Source organism: Hemicordylus capensis, chromosome 1, assembly GCF_027244095.1.
Source record: "Hemicordylus capensis ecotype Gifberg chromosome 1, rHemCap1.1.pri, whole genome shotgun sequence".
Classification (NCBI taxonomy): Eukaryota; Metazoa; Chordata; class Lepidosauria; order Squamata; family Cordylidae; genus Hemicordylus; species Hemicordylus capensis.
The window spans coordinates 397,578,228-397,595,656 of record NC_069657.1 but is presented as its reverse complement, the minus strand read 5'-3'; the positions used below and the strand labels follow the sequence as shown (position 1 = coordinate 397,595,656).

Sequence of the window (17,429 nt, the reverse complement as noted above, 5' to 3'; positions counted from 1 at the left end):
TGTTAAGGATAGCTGACCTCTGTCAAGTGATTTTGCATCTGCACCCTGTTCTTCTTAGTATTCTGTTATTAATGTCTGCACAATTATGAGGTCTGAAAGGTCAGCCACAGCACTGTTGCTGGACCAGCAAACTGCATGTTTGGATACAGCGGAGAGGGAGTCAAGGATGCTCTTTCCCCCTTGATTTCAAGGAAGTTAAGCAGCACAGCCAACGAATTCTCCTGCAGTTGTACTGCAGCAAATTGGACTTCAAAGGGAATTGAAAGCGACTCTTTGTTTTTATTGGTCCCCCCCTTTCCACAGCAGACTTCACCAGCAAGTTTTCTGAGCTGAGAACAAAAGGAATCGCCACAGGTTACAAATAAATGAGATTCATCTCCTGCATAGCAATGGCTGCATATTGTTAGCCTCCATCCGCTGGCTAAGGGAGAAGGATGTGAAGGGTAAAGGGCCCCTAAGCTGAGCTTGGATTTTGTGCTGTCTAGCCAGAGCTCCGTTGCCTGGAGAGGTGCTGCTGGCACTTTTACAAGGTGCAGGTGGCAGTTTTACAGTTTCTTTCCTCCTAGTTATACATATAAAGAAGCTGCCCCAAGGCACGGCTGGTCCCATCAGGTCACATTTTCTGACATTACCAAGCAAAATAAAATCAAATGTTGCTGCTCAGCAGGATTCTAGCTATTACAGCTGAGAGGCTGACATAAAATAAAAAGAATAATTTTGAATTGTTGTCTAAACCAGACCTTTAGTGACTTTTTTTGTTTGTAGCGAAGCCCATTATGTCAAGGAAATATTTTTGTGAGTTTCTCCAAGGGCAAAAGCCCATGGCTTTCACACTGGAGCCCGAAATGGTTTCCCGTTCCATATGGGAGACCACCTATAGCCCAAAAGTAGGAAGCTGCTGAAGGTGGGATATCAGAGAACAACAACAAAATTCAATGAGCAGTAAGTGTAATCTCCTTGGCACCCAGCATCCTGAACTATCACAAGTGTGGGAAGGCAAAAGGCCCAGTTTGCGATGACATTTCTTGGGCTACTCATGTCATGATGGACAGAATGAGTAAGTGTACCCCCTAGTCTAAAAAAATGGGGGAGGATGTCAGTATATTCGTTCCAGGGCTGTTTCAAATGTGCAAATGTGTCCCTGCAAAGAGACAGATGGTTTTGGTATGTGTGATGCTCAGTTTGAATTCAAAGTGGCATCTTAAAGACTGTTTCCAGTCCATAAAAGGCTTTGCACCATTGAAAGAGGAGCCTATGAGCCATCTTTTAGAGGTGCATTATCTTAGAGTGCAGTGTTTCCCAACCAGGGTTCCTCCAGGTGTTAATGAACGACAACTCCCAGCATCCCCAACCACAATAAATTGTAGTTGGGGATGATGGGAGTTGTAGTCCAGCAACATCTGGAGGAACCCTGGTTGGGAACCACTGTTCTAGTGCATTGATGGAGATCAACTTTCAGATGTGACTTCATCTTTTTAAAAAATGGAACTTTAGAAAAATATGGCCAATAGTATAGAATGTGATCGTTACAATAAATAATCAGTTTCCATCAGATAAAACAAATTAACAAATACATATGACACAAACAGCTTCAGCACCTATATCATTAAAAGTGACAGCTGTGACTTCATATATGCAATATTGTACACCACACATACCAAAAACTATTCATAACTCCAGAGGTGATCAATGTTTGTGAAAGACACCCATAATCATCACCATATTTTCACTGGGAGAAACCGATCCAGTTCCTTCAGTGTGTTCTCCTAGAATTATGTACCCTTTTGTATAATTGAAGCTCTCCTTAAAATATTTCAGGTTCTTCTACATACTATTGAACAATGTGGTGCTGGTTTAGGGGTGTCTCTGTCATTGTATGACAGAGGGGTATCTCTGTCAGTGAAGAGAGTTTATACTTTGTACTCTCTAATAAACTACTAAAATGTAATGGGGAGCATTCTGAGAAGAAGAAGAAAAGAACTTGATTTTAGGCCTTACCAGAAGTGTGTAGAGTGGTGCCACAACTTCTTGGATCTTTGAAATAATACTCATATTGATGTTGTATAACAAGACATTGGGCTTTTGAGCTGCATCATCATGTTGTTGATTCATGTTATCTACCGCAGCCCTTTAATCTTGCTCAAAAGTGCTGAGATTATGTGTGTCTAAGCCTTAAAGCCTTTTGGAGGATCGTGTGGCATAAAAAGATGGACTAGGACTGGGGAAACACAGATTCAATTCCGTGCTCAGCCATGAAACTCTATGGGTGACCTTGAGCAGTCACCATCTTTCAGCCATATCTGCCTCACAAGGTTGTTGTGAGGAAAACTGTTTGTGGGGAGAGAATCATGTACACCACCCTGAGCACCTTGGGGGAAGACCAGAATAAAAATGCATTCAATTCTTCAGGTGCAGAAAGGAATAGGGTCATGTGCAACATTTCCCTTGAAACTGGCAAGCAGTATGAAGTTTCTAGATTGGCCATACCTGGTATAAATACTGGGAGCCTGGTCAAGAAAGTGGTATCTACAATCTTCTGCTGCATTTTCTCCACACACTCCAGGCCTACATTTAGGTTGCCCATGGTCCTATCTGGTCTTAGCATGGTGGCCCTGAGGACATGAAGGAAATCGTTCACCTGTGGGGACAAACTAGGCATGTACCTTTATGTGCTTTTAAGAGGCAGTCTTACCTCTGGAAGTACCTCTTTTTTCACTAAAAATGGCCAAGGGGGCTGGTGGTTCTGATTGGAACTGTGGGGAGGAAGAGATTAACTCTTTCCCCACCAAAAATCTCCCCACCCCCGAACAAATGACTATGTGCACAAAATAGCTGTTTTGGGAGAGGCAATTTTGCAGGTAAGTGGTGTGAGAGGAACAAATTATCTTTCCTTTCTCCACATTCCCAATCACAGTTGGTCCGTTCTGACTGTTTTTAGTGAAGAAACGACACTTCTGGTGATGAGCAAGCACCTTTAGGCATGTGTATAGTTTGATCTTGAGTATAAGTTACTGGGAAAGAGCTGGGAGTTGTCTGAAAGGGCCTGCACCCTTGGCCAGTGTATGGTGAACACTGGTTGCTCAAAGACCCACTCAGGACCGTCAACTTGGAAGTGCTAAAAATCCAGAATGGCTGTGATATACAGTACATGTGCTGCTAAAATCCAACACCTCTATGGAGAGGACAGCCCTCCCACTTTTTGTTTGCATGAGCTGTAACTCAGAAATTCAAGGCAAACCTTGCACAGCTCATTAATACATGGTCCAAGGAGAGGAGAAGGCAGAAATAATGATGTCGTTAAATCAAGCTTTATGAATATGTAACAATACCTTATTTTGCATTATTATGGCTGTTACTTAAAACATGCTCTCAGCCTTTGTGCCACTGACTGTAGCTTTCTGAGCTGTTTGGATTCTCTGATGGCACTGACAAGGGGCTTTAAAGGGCCTTTGAGAGATTAAACAGAGAACACAGAGAGAAACCTTTTGTATCTGTGTCTGGGGATGTGGGAGAGAAAGGAATTAATCAGAAGGGTTGAGGTTAAGCATCTTAAAGTGGAGGAGTTGCCTGTTCATAATATGACTCCTTACATAAAGGGGAAGGCTCAAGGATTTGTGAATGAGGTTAGAGCTGGGTACTTGATCTGTACAGAGGTCAAGGAAATGGGCCAGAATGGTTAACACCAATTGTTAGTGGGGGGAAAGGACACTAAAAAGTTGAAGGAGTTCTGCTCTTTCATGGCTAGAGCCTGAGCTAGTATTTAGAGTTAATTCTGCAAGGAAAGAGCTTTTGACACGACAGATCTCCCTGGTGAAATGAAGTGAGGTGTAGGGATTTGTACAAGATTATCACCATCCCAGTGACTATGAATGAGCAGACTGGTCTGATCAGAGCAGAATCCAGCCCTAAACCACCTTCAGAACCCTCCACCCAATGTTGGTTGCTTTTCTGTACAAACGTTAGAGTGTGTGTGCCTCTGCCTTTTCAAAAAGGGATAGATGTTTGAAATCATTCAGATGTAAATTCAGTATAAAGGTGCTTCCCCTTAGTATTGGGCTTGCACTGCCATTTCAGTGGGGAGTATGCTACTGTTGTTTCTCTCTGCTTTCTCCCCAGGCTGAGAAGTAAAGCAGTGGCATATAGCCTTGCAATAAGCAAGAGAAGATGGAGGACTCTGCCTTTAAGGAGGGTGCTCTGACCAATGAAGAGTGAAGACTGACATAATGTAAGAAGAGGTGGCTTCCTCCAAGCTTCACAAGTGAGCTGTCAGGTGTGCATACCAGCAAACTGAACACTGGTCTTGCACCTCCTCCCAATCTTCAGGTGAGCTGCCTGTCCTGGACATGGTCGTCTGCTATCACTGCTGCCAACTCATCTGGCTGGGGAAAGTTAACAAAGTGCTCCACAGCTGCAGAAATCTGAAGGTCACCTGCTCTGCTAGCCCCCTCACTCCCCATGCCATGGAGCAGACCAGAGGTATTCAGAGGGCATGGTGGTCTTCTCATTTTGCACAAGACTCCAAAGGAAGGGAGGAACAGAGGAAGGGATGCATCCTCTTCCCAGCTCAGATAGTCATGGAAAAAGGAAGAGGATCATTTCTTTCTATGGTGTGAGGTGCGTTGTTAATTTCCCCCAGCTGGGGCAGGAAGAGGAGATGACAGCAGCAGTAGCAGGCAGGCAGGTGAGTCCAGGACATGGAGCCCATTGAAACATGGAGGGAGGGGCAGGAATGATGGCTGAGCCAGTGTTTGATCCACTAGTATGCATGTTGTCTGTCAGTTTAATTGTGAAGCCGTGCTCCTTCCACAGCAGAGGAACCCTCTGTGAGTCATCTTTCTATGTCATGTCAGTCTTCACTCACTGTCTGCTCAGAAGAATAGAATTGGCTGTACTCTGCAGGCAGACCATTGGCACTGTCTCTATCAAACATCCCTGGGGAAGCAGCAATGAACTACTGCTGGAAGATCCAGCAGTAGTCTTAACACTGTGCTACTGCTGGTGACATGTACATGGAACTCTACAAAGAAGCACATCCAGCAATGAAACAGGGCGAAACTGCTGGTGCTAATGGGGCACCATTGCCCAGAAAGCAGGGTTCCATCTTTGAGCCCTACCAACCGAGACAAAGGGAGGTCAGGATTTTGGGAAACAATATTAAGTGGACTGTCCCACAGTTTCAGGAATAATGCCTTCCCATTATTCTGAGAGTTGGTCCAAAATACACACACACACAACATGGTTGTGCCAACATTGCGAAATGCTCTTCTGAGAGAGACCAGCTTGGCTCCTATATTGTATTTCTTCAAGCATCAAGTTAAGTCATGTTTGGTGGTGGTTGGGGTTTTTTTTGGATGGGGGAGGGTTGGCATTTCTGGGTGGCTTGGATATACAAGACAGGAGGCAGCTGCTGTTCAGGAGAGGCTGTTGTAGAATATTTGAAGTGAACTGATAGGTTTTTTTCCCTTCTGTTGTAGTTCCTAATTGAATCATCCATGTGGAAGATTCAGGGTACTACAATTGCACGGCTATCAACAATATTTGCTTTGGTTTTGTTTTGACACCCCCCCCCCCAGTATTGGTTTTTATGATTATTTATTTGTTTGTTTGTTTATTTAATTCGATTTCTATGCCGCCCTTCCAAAAATGGCTCAGGGCAGATTATATGTTTTTATTGTATATTTCTGTGGCAATCCAAGCCACCTTGGATTGGTGACGAGAAAGATCGTGTATAAAAGAGTGAAAGTATAAAATAAATGCATATTTTTATCGTGTAGCAATGGCTTACATTCCCTGCAGCATAACATGTGCCACTGCAGGGCCCTAATACATTCTGCTGCACAAGAGTGCAGGATCGATACTGCTGGCTTTTGTGCGATCACCCATTGTGTGCTGCTTCCATTGGGAGTAATAGGAGTTGCACGTGACTTGTGATCGCACAAGTGTCAGCAGTATCAGTACTGCCTGATACTGTGCAGAACTACCTATATTATGCAGCAGCATTGCTGTATGTCTTAAAGCCTTGCAGTGGCACCCGTGGGTCTGGCAACACTCTCCTTACACTGTGGTAAGTGTAAGTCAGTGATATGAATCTCCAATTTTCATCCAACAAGTTGTGCTCTTAGTGTTAAACATTTGGAAAATACCGCCTTAGAGTCACAAATATGATTTATACTACCCAAAGCGCCTCCTAACCATCGCCTCACTTTCCCCTACAAATTCATCCACAGCATCAAGTGTTCCTTTGTACATAAAGAAAGCCAAGCTGGTTCATACTTCCTGGAAACTGACCTTTATCCTCTCTCTCTCTCTCTTTTTCTCTCTTCCAGCTCCACCAGCCCTAAAGTTGTCTGTGAATGAGACTTTGGTGGTAAACCCCGGGGATAATGTCACCATACAGTGTTCTTTGACCGGTGGAGACCCTTTGCCCCAGGTGGTCTGGTCCCACTCACCCAGCCCCATGCCCCTTAATAGCCTTATTCAAGGGGGCAACCTCACCATCTGGGGCATCCATGTGGAAGATTCAGGGTACTACAATTGTACGGCTATCAACAATGTGGGGAATCCAGCCAAGAAGACTGTGAACCTCTTGGTGCGATGTACGTCTTTCCGAGAACCTACTAGAGGATGAACTTAGGGCATTTTGTTAAGCACTTTAATATTGAAATGAATGTTATACTTGAGGTCTACTTGCACCTGTATGAACCTACCTGAGCTCTAAGACTGGCACATTGTGTCCTGCTCTCTGGCCCACCATTAACTCAGGTGCAGCTGGTGGGTACCAGAGACAGGGCTTCCTAATGATGGTACAGCAGTTGTGAAGCTCACTCACTAGAGAGAGCCATCAAGCTCCCTCTCTTTATGCTTTTAAGTGGATCTTGCAGCTCGCTGTTCTTTCCTTCCCACACTTCCCCTAGCCTCCACCCTCCAACTCCATGTGCTGCTCCCTGCTCTCCACCCCAACCCCAGAGAGCAAACCGTGGGCAAGCAGGGAAGAGGGAGAGGTAGATGGGAGGAGAGAGGAGAGGCAACAGCAGTGAGGTGGGGTGGTGTTGTCAATGCGGGGATGGGACAGGGCAGCAGTATTTGCAGTATTTGCATTTACATCTCTTGCCTGAAGTGACCATTTAAGCTCAATTCATAGAAGGAACATGTCCTCTTCCTGTTTCCAGCAAATGCACCTGCTATGTCAAGTTAGTACCTAATATATAACCTAATCCATATTCCTTAAGCTATTACTGCATCTCTTCTGTCTCTCTTATTCTAATCCTGATCTCCTCACAGTCACCTCTGTCAAAGCAGTTTGTTCTTCTTGCCCTCTTCCAGGGTTGACCAGCCTGAAGCCATCCCACTGTTGTTGCATAATCCCTGGCTGTTGGACATTGTTGCTGGAGATGAATAGAATTATAGTCCAACAACAGCTGTAGAGCCTCAAGTTGGTCATTCCACAGTCCTATTCCATGTTAGTTAGAGTTAACAATGTAGCATGGTTACATGCTTTCTTTAACTGGCTTGCGTCCTTTCCAGCCATGAGAAATGCTACATTCCAAATTACTCCTGATGTGATCAAAGAGAGTGAGACCATCCAGCTGGGTCAGGACTTGAAGCTGTCATGCCATGTGGATGCTGTCCCCCAAGAGAAGGTTTCCTACTTCTGGTACAAGAATGGGAAGCTGGCCAAGGTCTCAGATCGGCTTGTTGTCATCAAGAATGACCCTGAACTCCCACCAGTGACCAGCAGCCTGGAGATAATTGACCTTCGCTTCACTGACTATGGAACCTACCTGTGTGTGGCTTCTTTCCAAGGGGCACCCATCCCTGACCTCAGTGTTGAGGTGAACATTTCTTCAGAAACAGGTGAGTTCTCTTCTGTAAGCTTTCTCCTTGAACTATCAAGGGGCTTAACTGATGGCAGAAATGCACATTAGAGTTGACTGAAAGAAACTCATACCCTCAGCCAAATGTTGGCTAATTAATCCCTTGCTAAGTGAGCAAAGAGGCACCTTTTAAAAGTGATTATTATCTTTATTTAGCAGGGGGAGAGCAACCAGCCCTATCCATCCCCAGCACAGCATCCCTCTGGTGGCTGTTGCTGATGTCTATCTTATTTTTCTTTTTTAGATTGTGAGTCCTTTGGGGCAGGGAGCAATTTTATTTATCTTTTTATAAACCGATTTGGGAACTTTTTGTTGAATATCGGTATATAAATATTCATCTTATTTGTATTCATATTCGTTTGGAGGCAGTTTCAAAACCACAGTCTTATGTACCAGGACTGCAAGCTTTTAATACCTCAAACTGGTAGATTAACTTTAATCACATGCTAATAGTTGTCCCCACCCCACCAATCAGAGGGGCTAGAATGGAAGGGTACAACTCACTGCGATTGGCAGAGACTTAATAGCTTCTTCCTCCCCATGCCAAATTTGATGAAAACAAATGTGCAGAAGGCTTTCCTTATGTTTATGTCCAAAACTAGCAGATGGTTCCTATTCCTGGGTGAAACAACGATGGCTTTTTAAAGCTAGCAATAAGAACCAGAGGCAACTGAGGTTGAAAGTGCTCTATTTAAATCCTTTTCGGTGTAGGATGGCCTACAACAGGAGGAAAAATTGTTTGATCTACATGTTGGGAAAAAGTATGTGATAAAATCCTCTTGAGATTGTTCCACATCCTACTAGGGATGAGGAAGGACATATTTAAATGCTTCCCCATGTCAAAAATTATTTGCACACAGAACAACGTAAGGAAGAAGGGGTCCATTATGGCTGAGGAACAGACAGACAGACTGCTGTGAAGGAAGAGAATGCTAACATTCTTCCATGGGGGTAAACCTATAAGGCTTGGGGACATTTTGGCCAAGACAGGCATACAGTTGGAGAATAGAGGATTTGAAATTCATTCATTCATTCAATTTCTATACCACCCTTCAAAAAAATGGCTCAGGGTGGTTTCCACAGAGAAATAACAATAAATAAATAACAGAAATATACTTGCTACGAACGTCATTAGCTGGGCTTCCTAGAAATTATAGGGGATTATAGCTGCACTCTCAAGACAGGATTTCCAAATGAGGTTATTTTCATTCTCACTCCCAGAGAGAAATGTAATATGGTAGGACACTATCTTAAATGTTTGTGTCCTTAAGAGATGTCTACCGTTTGTGTGAAAATGTGGACCTTTTCTCTTATGGTCAGTGGGCCACAATATGAAACCATTAGGCCTGTGCAAAGATTCACCTTTGAAGTGTTAAGAGTCAAATAATTTGCACCTCATCCCTGACTGCACAAGGAACCAGACGCGGAGCCAGCTGAGCAGTGGCCTGCATCCAGCCCCACTCAGCGGCCCCCTCTGCGTTCGCCCATGAGCGTGACATCATGCACCAGGAGGTGTGGCTCGGGCTCTGGAGGAGCCCAGAGCGAACTCCCCCCTCCCATGCCTGGGCGTCGGCTGCCTGATAGGACGTTTTTCCCTTTTTCTCCCTCCAGAGAGGGAGAGGAAGGGGAAAACGTTCTATCGGGCAGTCTGTGCTGCCTGAAATAACTAGCAGATAGTTGGCCCGGGCTCTCAGCGGCTCGGGCATGGGAGGGGGGAGTTCGCTCTGGGCTCCTCTGGAGCCTGAGCCACGGGGCTTTGGAGGCCTTTTCCATTGGCGGCCGGGGTTCTTTGAACCCGTTCGCCCAATGGTGACTCCGCCCCTGCAAGGAACTATATTTCCCAGTATACTCACGTGCCTTCCTGCACAGTTTCCAAAGCATCACTGGAGCTTCCTGTAACTTCATTTCCTTTTAAGGCTCTCCCCAATGCTGTGAATGGACCATTTGGCAGAGAGGTAAGTGTGGGGAACAGCTGCCTCTTAGTGGGGCTAGGGTGCAGGGCAAATGATTTGGTTTCAGTGCTTCAAAGCTGAATCTCAACACAGGATACAAACCAGCAAGAAGGGAAATAGCATTCTCTGCATTCTCTGGCTCTTTGCTCTCATCCAACAAGTGAGGCCACAACTCACCAAGATGGCCATCCTCAGTGGGAGGCCTTGGAGAGATGGCTTTAATTAAAAACTCCTCGAATACAATTTACACATTTTTTCCCATGGAGAAAATTGCCTCTTGCTAGGTGACCGTCTGCTGGCAATGCTGATCAGTGTGGGTGCAGGCTCTCTTTTCACACTACAGAGGGGAGGATCTGATGAGATTCCACAGTCCACAGGAGACCTGCAAATTGAAAATTCACCTCCTCATTGCCTTGTGAGGGAGCTGCTGGAGATGCCAATGGCTAGGAGCAGCCTAAATATCCTCTTAAGGCAGCTATGTACTCTTTTTTGTGTTAAATCATCACACTTTCTCTTGCCCTTCTTATATATGTGGGTCATGCTGAGCCATTACTGTGCAATGCTGGTCAGAATTTCTTTAGAAATGTAACTTTCATCTAAGGAGGAAGAATCCTTCTGGATGTGAATAATCCTTCTGGATGTGAAAGTGTGTGAAGACAGAGGGCCTGGAAAAAGGCAATGCCATGATGCAAGGGTGAATTTTGGCACAGGATGGAGATCTCAGCATCCCAGCCTTTCAGTTTAAAAATAAGGAAGCTTCTAGCCCGTGTGTCAAAGGCACACTTGTCAACTTAGGGACAGTGCTCATCCAGCTCTGTGAAAATAGAGGGAGACTGAGCAGGACTTTGACTAGCGGGTGAGAAAAGCCTACCTCCTTTCCCCTGCCTCGTAACTGGCTGAAGCCAAATAATCTGTTCAAAATTAGTGACTATACTGTATGTGCATTTGCTTGATATTCATAATTCAGGCTACAGAATTAAGCTTCTCTTAATTCAGAGCCCAGTGACTCTTGACAAATAATTTTGATTTTAAAAAAACCTGAGTATATGCAGCCCCAACTGAGGCTGCAGTTGAGTATTCTCAAGAAGTCACCTTATTGCAGTCCATCTAGAAAGCCATGTCCCCAAGTGTGTCCTTGTGCCATGGAACCAAGGTGGAATGCAATACATTAATCATCTTCTCTTGTCATCTTTTCCTATTAGTGCCTCCGACCATCATGGTGCCCAAGGGCCAGTCCATCATCAGTGTCCGCGAAGGCTCCCGGGCAGAACTGCAGTGTGAAGTGCGAGGGAAACCCAAGCCTCCCATCATCTGGTCCCGAGTAGATAAGGATGCTCCTATGCCTTCAGGTGCCATGACTGTGGAGACTAGTGACGGGAAGCTGCATCTGGAAGGTGTGACTCGAGAAATGAGTGGGACTTACAAATGCCAGACAGCCAGGTACAATGGCTTCAACATTCGACCCCGAGAAGCTCTGGTGCAGCTCAACGTACAGTGTGAGTAGAGCCAAAGGATTTAATTTGTTGCTATGCAAGCGTGCATCAGTGCTTGAGTGGGTGTGGAGACAATAGAATGGAGACTATAGGACTGACATCTCTTACTGGTTTAAGTTGCTCTCTGTCTTTCATGAGGGTTAGGGTTAACAAAATCCACATGTACAGTATGTGCAAGATAAGAGTACGGCTGAGACACTGTAACTTGAAACCATCTCCATATTCGAAGCGCGATAGTGGGCTGGATTGCATTGCTCCACTGATGACTAAATTGCCTGTGCTGAGCATTGAAAGAAGCTGCCTCTTCTCTCTCCCTGAACCCCATGAGAAAGGGCTTGAAGGGCCAGGGGAGGAAGCCTCAAAAAGCTTAACCTCCCTGCAGGCGATCCTCACTGTTGGTCTGGGCGCAGGGATCGTGCATCCAAACGTACAGCTGCCTCCTTGGGCAGTGCAGAGAGTCATGGGCCAGGTTGCCCCATCCCCCAGAACTCCCATAATATACTACTAGAGTGCATGGTGCATTAAGGGGATTTCTCTGATGCCGGCCGGGAGCCCTACAGTCTCCCACCCCCTCCTGCAAGCAGCCAGGGCTGGCACAGGTTTTTAAAAATGGGGCTAAGGGAGCACTAGCTCCCTTAACTCCATTTAAGAGGGTGGCTGGCTTGGCGGGTTTGCCGCCGAAGCGCCACTGGGATCAGGCGCCATCCTGGAGGTTCTCACATGCAGGCAAGACTGGGCTTGGCTTTGTTAGCCGGGTTTTGCCTGCACGTGAGAACAGCCTCCCTAACTTCTCCTTGCTGATACCTAGGCTTGTAAGTTTCTTCCTGCCTGGTTCTTTGTGGCAAGTAAGAATTGCCTCCGGTCCATCAGGCAGGGAAGTTTGTGTAAACTGCAAGGGAATCATTTCTTGCCTTTGCCTTTTCTTTCATGCCGTCAGTGTGGCCTGAATGACTAACTTAAGTATAGGTGGGCCAACAGGCCCGTTAAAGTGTTTTCTGGCTAGTCATTTGTGTGGATTTATTTGCAATGGGACTTATGGTGGTGGTGTGGCGGTCAGTGCTGGGTTTAGGCTACAGCTTAGGGCCTCACATTATGAGGCCCTTTGGTCTGAATACCAAAGGATTACTATATTTCAAATGTTATATAATTGGTTGAAAAATAAAGAAAATGAGACTCTAAAACAGACATCTGATAAGACAAAAATATACTGTATGGCTACACAATTATTTATCATATTGAGTTCATATATCTGTGCAGAAATAACTGCTAAGTTATATTGAAATGTTATTGGACCAGGGCCAAATTTAGATCAACGCCCGCCATCATGGTTACAGGCAGTGTTGGCCACTGCAGATGAATGGTGCAGTAACCATGAGCAATGTAGCGAGGTAGAGGTGAGTGACATGCCAGTGCAGGACTTCCAACCCTGTTGTAATGCTATGGGGCCCTTTAAGCTTGACATAGGGCTTTAGCATATCATAATCCGGCCCTAGTGGTGGTACTGCACTCTTGTTCTGCTACAGGAACTTACACTTTGCCTTGAAAACCATGGCTGCCCAGTGGAAGCTTCCACATGCTCCATTTTAATATGGAGAACATAAGTTTTGGTTTGTTAATGAAAACCCAGATAGGAAGTGAGGCTGACCCCGCTTATCTTGGCCCCTTCTCACCCCCATCCTCATGCCGCAGTGAATATGACAAACTGCAAACCATGTGCTCTGTTAACTTACAACCAAGGAGATTTAAATCTTGGGACTGTTTCACAGTTTGAAAATAGAATGCTCAGGGCTTTACTTTACATCCCGGTTTATTTTGAAGTAGCAGAGCACACAACTCACACCTTCTCTAAGAAACAGAATCCTGAAGAACTCCTGAAGAAGTTTATTGTGCTCTGGCCAAGTCCAGTTTATGGCCAGTCTGCTCGTGGCTGGGGGAGGTATTTACTCTCTACTCTATAAACATGTCACTTGTTCCCTATGACCTTGGATGACCCAAGTTATTCTGGGGTCAGTCAGAAGGCAATGTGATTCCAGCTCTCTTGCCTTCTAGCTGGCCCAGAACCAACTCACATCTGACCTAGATCAGTCACAGCTGTACAAAATAGCAGAGCAATATGCTTTCTCTGTGTGTATGTGTCCGTGTGTGTGTGTGTGTGTGTTAAGAATGGATCTTTCCCTAGCACTCATAATGTTGCAGCTTTTTGATAGTAGATGTGAATAATGTACTGTTTGCAGGTGATCCAATGCTGAACCGGGCAGAATTTTTAATATCTGAGACAGAATGAAAGCAATTTGGCTCTTCCACTCTCTCCAGGTCTAGGATGAAGTCATTGCTCGATATTATTAATGGAAATGGTGAATTGAAGTCATGTGGCGATAACTCTTATTGCAAAGGTAGCATCCCATCTGGAGAATTTAAGGACCAAGTTTCCTGTGGAATGTAGGTGACTCTGGGAATGTGAAACTGACAGGTGTGGGATTAAGAGAGAGAATGTTAATTTGCACCACCAGGCACCATCTCTGGGCTGTCACCAAATAACATGCTTATATAACACACTCAGCATCACTCATTAAAAACCAGTCACTCTTCCTGCACCCTCCCTCTTATCCACTGCAGAAAGAAGGAAACCTGTTCTGAAAACCTGGACAGGACCAAAGAGGTGCCTTCAATTTTGTGACCTAAAATCCCCTCCAGCAGCAACATTGCAGAGCAAACAACATGGCATTCAGTTCAGAAATGCTAGAGTCCGTTTCCAATTGGATACTAACAAACATATGCCCTCCCGCCCCCTGCTGCCCCATCACATTACCTCTGTTCTTTGCTGGAACAACAGAGAGGGCAGGTCCTCAATGCAGCTCTGGCCTGGTGCAGACTTGAAGCTAGCTCCCTGAAAACCGTGGGTTGCTAGTCATCAGGAGTGTGTGCTTCCCTCCTATCTCTGAAGAAATCTCTCCTTCTGTTCCTGGTATTAGTCATGGTTTCACAATACCGATAAATCGATACAAACCAGAGTACTTGTCTAAACCAGAGACTGAAATCATGGCTTGAAATGGCTTGCAGACCATGGTTATGAGGGAACATTTGCATTAACCATAATTTACACTGGTGCACATATAATACAAAACCATGGTTATCACTGCTAAGGGAGGGAAAAGTCACTCTTGAGATCAAAAGGGGAGGGAGTGAACTCTCCCAAGGTTGGCTTCTACGTTAGGGGCTCTTCACATGATGACTCCAATGTCAGTTTGGGAAAAGAAGATCCCCACTTCACACACACTCACACAGAATGTGCTGTGTGATCTCATGATTTTTATTTTTTTATTTTTTTTGCAATCTCTGCTTGGCAATGCATCAGCTCAACATAAAGCTGAGATCTGTAATCTGGTATCTGAAGTCAGCTTGTCGATCTCAGCTTCATGTCGACTTGGTGTGTTGCTAAGCAGAGATCATGGAGAAATCCTGAGTTCATGCTACATACTCTGTGGGGAGCGTGCGTGGGGTGTGAATCTCTGTTTTTTGCCAAACCAAAACTGGAAGAGCCCCCTTATAAATCATGTTTTGCAGCAACTGCCATTTTGTCTGTACCAGATCACAGAAACGAGGCACCCTCCTCCTAGGCCTGATTGAAATAACTCATTTAAGCTCATCTCAAGCTGTCTCCAATAGATGGTGGCTGGGTTGTGCAGTGTGACCTCTTCAGTTTGCCTCCAAACTGCAGCTAGCCATGTCAATACTTCAACTACTTTTTAGAATCGGATCAGGGATGTGGTGAGTTGTGGTTTGAAGCCTGATGGGTTTGCCAAACATTTGACTTTACCACATCAGAAAATGGACCGAAATGGGTGTTCATATTTATACAGGAGAACCTTGTTACTTGCGGGGGTTCTGTTCCTTGCCTACTGCTGCGAGTAATGTAACTGCGAGTAACGAGTCATTACTGATATGGGAAAAGTGGGGTTAGGTTCCAAAGTGGAGGGAAAACATGAAAAAATGGCCCAAAATGGCAAAATAACATGAAAAAACTTACTGTGGTGTGCTTTGGAGGTCTGTATGAAATCCCCCAGGAATCCCCCCACCATGTGCCCAGGAATGCCCCCCCCCCAACTGCAAAAAATCATGGGGGAAAGTTAAAGTCAATTTTTTTTCAAAGAAAGGGGCCACAAAATGGCTCCCCAGAGACAAAGTGGTGGGCGGAAGTGACCTCCGTGGTCACTTCCTTCCAGCCCTCCAGGAACTGCAGGCACATGGGTTTTAACCCTTTCATATCTGTGAATACTGAAAACAGGTGTGAATGAAACGCCCCGAGGGAATGCGGAACCATGAATAATGAGGCTCTCCTGTATTCATATGCAGATTTGGGTGGATCCAGGGAACAGCAGGATCAGGGTGGCTTCAATCTATGGCAACCCCACAGTATCTCTGCCAAGAGACTTTCTTTAGAGACAGCAATTGGATTCTTTTCCAGATCTTTAAAAGGGAGCTCTCTCATCTGAAGAATGCAGTGACACACAGTGTCACCCCCATGCCCTCCTTGCAAAATGGGCAACCCTTCATTTATGCCTTTCCCTCTCATGTAGGGAGCCTGGCATTAGCAAAGGGCGTGTGCATGTGCTCTGGTTAATTGAGCTGCTGCTTTCCAGCATGAGCAGCTCATTAGCTTTGTGACTGGCTCTGGAATTCTAATCTTGTCGGAAATGGGAATCGTGTGGTTGCTGAAGGCTCTCTGATGAGAGCGCAATTTTTTCCTCCACTTGTTCTTTCCAACTGAGAATCTGCTCTGATGATTAGTGTGTGTTATAGGTGTATATGTGTGTTTGTGCACGCGTGTGACTTGCTTTTGAACTGGCTCTCTTTGGGGAAAGTGAATTCTGGGTGATAATTTGGTTGTTTTGCTGATTTGTTCCAAAGCTAAAGTTGCAAGAAATCAATACGGCAGATCTGATTAGATGTCAGAACCTGTTTCTCTGTTTCTCTTTTCTTCTTTTTCTTTTCATCCACCCATATATAGTTTTGTATAGCAGCACTTCAGCTCTGAAATTAGCTTTGCCAGCAGTACTGCTGGGTGCAGGGAGGGAGAGGAGAGTAATAAACAAACTACTGATCTCTTAGAGATTACTATTATTTGTCATCAATATGTTTGGAAAATAGGAAAAATAAAACTCCTTTCGTATTACTTTGAGGAATGGGCTAAAGTTGTACTGTTCACGGCTTTTTTCAAGGGCACTTCATGCAATCTTTTAAGGTGTGAACCTTTTAAAAAGTGTATACCTAAAAATCGAAAACACAGCAACATTCCCCAGAGAGCCAAGATCTGATGCAGTTTCCTGTCAAGTATACCCTCATTAGCAAACCTGGGGTTGCTACCATGTAATGTGTAGAATGGCACTCAGCTTTAAACTACCAAATTCCTATCATTTTTCTGGAGAAAATATTTAGTCAATAATCACTCAGATCCAAAGATCTCTGTTAATAAATTTCTTGACCCAATTTATGGGTGGGGGCAGTGGGGAGGCAACTGATAGTAACAGAATATTCACATAACAGTCTTAGGGTGGTTCACACATTACATTTTAGCTATATACTGGGAAAAGCATAACGTGCAGATGATACAAATGTATATATTTATATTTATATTCTGCCCTTTGTCCTAAGGCTCCAGGGTGGTTAACAAAACAATTCAATAAAAACAGAAGCAAGGCAGCGAAACAATTAAAAATAGCAAGAGACAGCTCATTGGCCAAAAGTCTAAATAAAAAGGGCAGTCTTTACTTTCCTCCTAAAGGCTGGGAGAGAGGGAACCATGCAGATCTCAGCTGAGAGCGAGCTCCACAGCCTGGGGGCAACAACTGAGAAGGCCCTGTCCTGCGTGCTTGACAAACATGCCTCAGCAGGTGACAGCACATGGAGCAGAGTCCTCTCAGCCAGTCTGGTCAGGTGGGGAGATTCAGCTGGGAGCAGATAGTCCCTAAGATACCCAGGGCCCAAGCCATTTAGGGCTTTAAAGGTAATAACCAGCACCTTGAATTGTACCTGGAAACCGACTTGCAGCCAGTGCAGTACCTTCAGGACTGTAGTAATATGTACACTGCAAGCAGTCCCAGAGATCAATC

At 45.0% G+C, this 17,429-nt stretch overlaps 1 protein-coding gene across 9 annotated transcripts in view; it reads left to right on the top strand.

Annotated features, from left to right (window-relative positions):
* MDGA1 (MAM domain containing glycosylphosphatidylinositol anchor 1) overlaps window positions 1-17,429 on the top strand; it is a 396,970-nt gene that overhangs the window by 167,125 nt on the left and 212,416 nt on the right. For 8 of the 9 annotated variants that reach the window (XR_008318520.1, XM_053304878.1, XM_053304893.1 and 5 more), the window contains 3 exons: window positions 6,327-6,596; window positions 7,525-7,854; window positions 11,029-11,322. Coding sequence is in view for 8 of the 9 variants with exons in the window: in XM_053304878.1 (XP_053160853.1) it covers window positions 6,327-6,596; window positions 7,525-7,854; window positions 11,029-11,322 (894 nt within the window). In the remaining variant the exon portion in view is untranslated. The remainder of the gene's footprint in view (window positions 1-6,326; window positions 6,597-7,524; window positions 7,855-11,028; window positions 11,323-17,429) is intronic. The other variant, XM_053304913.1, reaches the window with a different exon arrangement.